General features: G+C 32.4%; 1 protein-coding gene across 1 annotated transcript; it reads right to left on the reverse strand.

Moving 5' to 3' along the window:
- Positions 1–257: 257 nt before the first annotated feature.
- Positions 258–5,827, reverse strand: LOC137932239 (uncharacterized). The gene is made up of 2 exons (XM_068775844.1): positions 5,813–5,827; positions 258–1,562 (listed from the first exon to the last, which is right to left on the reverse strand). Exons 1-2 carry the CDS (start codon positions 5,825–5,827, stop codon positions 258–260), a joined length of 1,320 nt encoding a protein of 439 aa, XP_068631945.1.
- Between the last annotated feature and the right edge of the window lie 263 nt (positions 5,828–6,090).

Genomic DNA, 6,090 nt, shown 5'->3' on the forward strand with positions numbered 1-6,090 from the left:
AACCAAATTTTACTTAAAGTTTTATTCTGTAACAACGAACATTTAATTACACCACATAATAAAACACGAAATAACTCTTACACGCTTAGAATACATTTATTTCTTTACTCAACATACAATATAAAGAAAACGCACACACACACACATACGCACACAAAACAGGTACAGTAATATCTCTATATTCTGCATCAGAATATTTTCACGCTATAAATAATGTAACTTTATGGCTAGAATTTCTACATTATTTCAGTATTAAGCTAATTACTTAATTTTACCGGCATATTAGGTGATCTTTTATAGTGTCCATAAAACGATCGCCCGATTGCCGTATGGAACGCTTGATTCGGTAGAAAGCCACTCTCGTAATGACCCGAAGCCGGTGATAGAGGAGACATAAATTTGCCCCTAGACAAAGCTTCGTATGCGACCAGCGGATCCTTTATTATACCTCTCTTTAAATATTCTACTTGAACATGCGATGGTACATAAGAATCCAGTAAAGATGTTGGTCTGGTTTTAGGAGGTGGTCCGTAAAGTTCAAAGGGTTTGGTAGCAGAACTGGCAGCGCCGAAGCCCCCATTATTATATACAGGCTTACTCCAGGGACGGTGCATAGGTAGAGCCTTAGGAATATGAGCAAGATGTGGGGGTGGAGCTTTTAGAAGCATTGGACTTGGGTGTGGTAGCACTGGGTTACTCTTTGTATAATCTTCTCTGTAAGGCTTTCGAGAGTTGTAATGGCGAGTAATCTCCTGAACTTGAGATTTCACAGAAGGCACTTCTCTTTGCGCAGAATAATAATTTTGAGATTTTATACCATTTTCTTGAACATTTTCAAACTGTCCTTGATTATATTGAACATTTGGATAAAACAATTTTGTGTAATGTTGCTGTATACTTGCGGGAAGAGTAGGAGGAGGTACAAGGGCAGTTTGATATTGAATTACAGGTACTTGGTAAGACACTAGAGGCGCGATTGTTGTTGCAGCGTTTGGCTGAACTGAAACTGACTCGTAGGTTAGCGGAGATTGGTACTCTTGCATATGTGGCGTCGCAGTTGGAGCGCCGTAAGATTGTACATCTACATAATTATGTAACGTCTGCTCGAGATCAGGAGTTGAATAGTTGAACTGGTTGACTACTTGTCCTTGATACCGTGCTTCCGTATGTGTTCTAGAAGACTCATCATATTGAGGAATTAGGTAAACTTGCATTGGAACATTCTTTAAATAGTTCACCATCGCTTGTTGAGCTTCGGGTGGACCATATTGAGGCGCAGGTGTAACAGATCTCTCTTGAGGTTCAGTTACAGCATATTGTTGGGTGTACCTTTGTTGTTGTGGCCCCTGAGTAGGGCTCGGGCCTCTGAAATATCGTAAAACTCCGCTCTTTAGATACTCCAATGGAGCTTCATCAGAAGCTTCTCTGTCATCACTTTGTGGTTCCTCGATCTCGTAGTTGAATTCTTTTTCACTCTTTAAATTGTCTTCTTCGATGTCTTGCAACTCAATTTTTTTCTCCGCAATAACGCAGCAAATAGCCAGTATAAAAACAGGTGCAATCTGAAAGTAAAAGCATACAGGTGAATTCTAGTGAGGGTACACTTCCGTGGCGTGTACTAAGAGCTGTGCTAAAAATGGCATGATGAGGTGTGTCGCTATTTACTCTGAGCTACTTCAAAGTGCGACAAACAGGTGTATAGCAAAAACATTAGAATGTAATACGAAACCAGTTAATTCTGTCTGTTGATCTCGTTGTAGGAATCGTGTTCACTTTTACTCTTAATATATACTAACGTGTACAATAGTTAAAAATTTTATTTAGGTGTGGGCTTAATAATTATGAATTAATAAGAAATCTAAAAAAAATTATTAAAAAATTTAACATTTTTGCGAAAATATACCCAGCGTTAGAAATGCAAATTGCATACTTTTGTTTCCTTCCTACTAAGATTGTAAGTGAAATTCCACTTGGAACGTCAAACATTTTCACGTAACTCCATCCATTGTAGTCAAATTTCACATCTCTTGAGTTATCAAAAGAATCACGAGAAAAGATAGCAATAGAAAATTTCAAAATTGGATTTCATTACTTCCTTGATTTCTTTTTATATTAGGTTCAAACGATTTTGTCTACAATAGATTATGTAATAGATTAATGTATTTGATGTTATCTTGGTAATCACAGCAACAAAAAATAAATCAAGTTACTGAGTTGATTCTGTTTGTTTAGTCATTTATGAAGAAAAAAAACTGATGGACCATTATTAAGATTGAGACCATTATATTTTAAAAAGTTACTAATGACGTAATTGGTGTTCGCAACATATCATCAGAATATCCATCACGTCCACTGCTGACGCCAGTACATGATGCCACTTTATGGTAGCTTGCTCAATGCCATTTCAACTTAACAATCCTCTAGATTATATCGGTTACTAATATTTTCTTACTGATCTCCTCACTTCTAAATCGATTTCTTAGAGAGATCCCGAGCTAAGAGGGCTATCTTCATGGTTCGTTGAGTATGGTAGGAGATCACGTCGTAGTGCTGTAAGTCAACACCTACGAATTTTATGTGATATTCGAAATACGTGATATTTAGAACAGTCTATAATTCGTTGACAGTGCGTAGTATTACATAATATGCAGTTGACGAAATATTCTAAGTACGATATTAGTTAACATGGAACATGAGTAGAGATGGGAAAGTGTTACTTTTAGTTTCTTTTTTAAAACTCACATTTTTATGTGACAATTTCTTTATCGTTTAAATTCAATGCCTTTGTTCGTAGAAGTCAATAACGCAGTTTGAATTTTAAGTAGGTTTTATTAGTAAAACAAAAATAGGAAGGACTAGATTTAACTTGTTTTAGTTTTAAATGTTTTTTAGCCTTAAATGTTTATTTACTGTTTGACGACATTTACCCGCCTTACTTATATCAATGAGATTGATTACTTTAAATTATTAAATTTCAAGAGATTTTATCATTCGAAAGTAGCTAAACTAGATGATTAATCTTAATTGCGTTGTAAACTTACTAAATGCGATACCATTCAACTATAAAAAGCAATGGTTATATAAAATGAAGATTTAAGATCTACCACCAGTTGATGCAAATGTAAAACAAAAACAAGAGAATTTGACACAGACTAATTAGAGTTCGTTCATATGCGGAATATTTATTCCACTTGCTACATTTTAGTCATATATATCAATTTACTTTAACTCATAACTTTCTCACAACGAAAAGACGATTCGAAGCAAGTTTAATAGTATAGGACTGTAAGGCATATTTTATCAAAGCTTATGTCATCTGCTGTTTTCAAGTAATCAACGTGTACTGCCCTGAAACTATTGTATAAGCCGTACAGAAAATACGTAAAAATATCTTCGAATCTAAAATATCTAAAAATAAACTAATACAATCAGACTTGACAGTCTCCGATATTACATGTGTTTCTAACAAGGACTAATTTTAGCCAACTTATGTATGGACGACACAAATTAATAATTTTAACTAATAATCATATAACTTATCGTTAGATTTTCTCGTGGCTTTTGCCGCTAGCCTACTATTGATCGCGTTAGTTAGATTAATATACCTCGAGACAATCGGAACCCAAAATCAGTCTCTCTTACCCTCTCTCTCTCCTAGAGAACAAAATTAAACAAACTACCAAACCAATATGTGAATTATCTTAACATTAAATATATATATATATATATATATATATATATATATATATATATATATATATATATATATATATGTGTGTGTGTGTGTGTGTGTATATATATATGTTGTATTGTTATGCTCAAAAATTATATGAAACTAGGCTAATCCGTTCACGCATTGCTCTGTTATGCAAATAATTTAAATTCTAAACAAAAAGGTAGTTTCGATACTTTAAACATAAATTAATTAGACAAAGATTTTTCTAAAATTTTTCCGGGGACGTACCCAATAATTTACTAAATTTTCACGGCGATTGGTTGTATGGTTTTTGAACCAATCGAGTACTGATAGACAGGCACATACATTAATTTTCATATATGTAGATAAGGTAATGTAAATTAACTCTTAAAATATGCAAAAAAATTCATTTCTACATGTTATCTAAAGATCGTTAATGTGACACACATTGGTTAGAAATTATATGAAACTAGTGTGGTGGTTAAACCACCAAAGTTTTATTTTGTAATAAACCGTCTATTTCTTTAAAGAAACGGCGAGATATACATGTTACATAAACCTACTAAGTTACAAAATATCTTTCTGTACCATTGATAAGGTTCGCCATAAAATTTGGTAATTATTACCCTTTTGAAATAACATTTGGAAACTATGTTAAAATATTGATATTTTAATGGTATAAACAAACCTATATATATCTCATCGCAATATCTCTGGAGCCGTAAAGAGAATTTTACTCTAAATTTGGTAAGAACATCGCAAGGGAGGTTGAAGGTGCGCATTCAGTTCGTAAAACGAGCGTGGGACATCTAGTGAGTTATAAAGCTGTAAGCTGAAGTATTGTTAAATTTAAAACGGCTAATTATTGTCTTCTTTGTCATTAATGATTATAAAAGTTGATCTGTCTTTTGAAATTATGCATATTATGTCACGCGCTAATGTTTTATTAAAAAGCTTATTTTTGTAGATTAAAATTGCGTAATACGTTTTAAAGTATGCCAATTCATGAAAATGATTATTTCTTACGAAATTTGTTTCCTTTTAATTTATCACAGAGGAAAAAGAAGTTTGTGCGTCCACGACTCTTCAAAATAATGGCTGCCGTGGGAATTATAAAACTTAGAGACTATAAAGAGGTTCGTTCAAGGCCAGCACTCTAACATCTGAAAACCGGTGAAAATGTAAATCCAAACATACTACGATAATCCATGACATATAAAATTCTAGGTAACAATTTTTAAGATTTTGATATATACGAACATAGATAACTATGTAGTATTGAACACGCTACTTATTATGTCTTTGCACTAAACTTTAAAAAAGCTCAGGTGTATCTACCTATATTACCCAGTCTTTTAAAAAGCAGTTTGTTTTCGGAAATATTAACTAAAACGAATGTTAAAAATTCCAATTTAGTACTATTCTAGGAATAAATTCGTTAACTTGTTTTTCTTTTGATTATAGAGCATTTCCAAAAATAAACGTACAGATGTAAATATAATTAAAAATATGATAACTAAAATAATCTATATTTTTTTATATTTTCTTTATGTATGTAGATTGCAACTTATTTAATACCATTTCACCGACAAATATAAAAATTCATTAATGCTATAAGGTTTGAGCGTAATATTTTTCTTCACAAATCTTTATCAAATTACTTTTAAAAATTAAATTGATTACGTCGAAAAACTATCTTTTGGTTATGAGATAATAATAATCGATGGATTTGATTAAAAATATATCCTATGTTCTCCCGAGATCGCTACATTACTCGTAATCCGTTTTATAATTGTCGGCTTACTAAAAGCTGCCGCTTTTCAATAATAATAAAATAATATGTTTATTTATTCCTGTATGTTTATGTACACAAACTTAGAAAAGAAGGTCTTTTAAAACATATTTGTAATTACTCTTTTTTGTATGATATTTGCATCCATTATAACATTGGCTTATCTTAAACTGCGTGACAATGATGTACTAATTAATTAAATTAAATTATTTTTTACATGAGCTTATTTTGAATAAACCCTACATACTATGTTCTATAATTATATATAAATATTTATTTAATCATGTGTGTGTGTGTGTGTATTTGTGTATATATGAACTTACCTTTAATAAAGCCATCATTGTGCGATTTCAGTAATGTAAGTTACGATTTGCTGTGACACTATGGTTCACTGTTGCACACAAACGGAATATGACTCCTTCAGGTCACCACATCCTAGAGCGACGACTGGTCAAGTGCACTGTCTTCATATCCGACTTCGCAATGAAACGTTCCACTCATGCGCAGCAGTCCAAGCCCTATAATTTGAAAGAATCCTATCGTTAAAACTTTTACTTCACTACTGACTAACTGTCATAATTGGTACCTACTTCAATACAAA

Source organism: Battus philenor, unplaced genomic scaffold (genome assembly GCF_028537555.1).
Source record: "Battus philenor isolate CCGP_79_NKW_IND1 unplaced genomic scaffold, ilBatPhil1.0.hap1 SCAF_11, whole genome shotgun sequence".
Taxonomy (NCBI): domain Eukaryota; kingdom Metazoa; phylum Arthropoda; class Insecta; order Lepidoptera; family Papilionidae; genus Battus; species Battus philenor.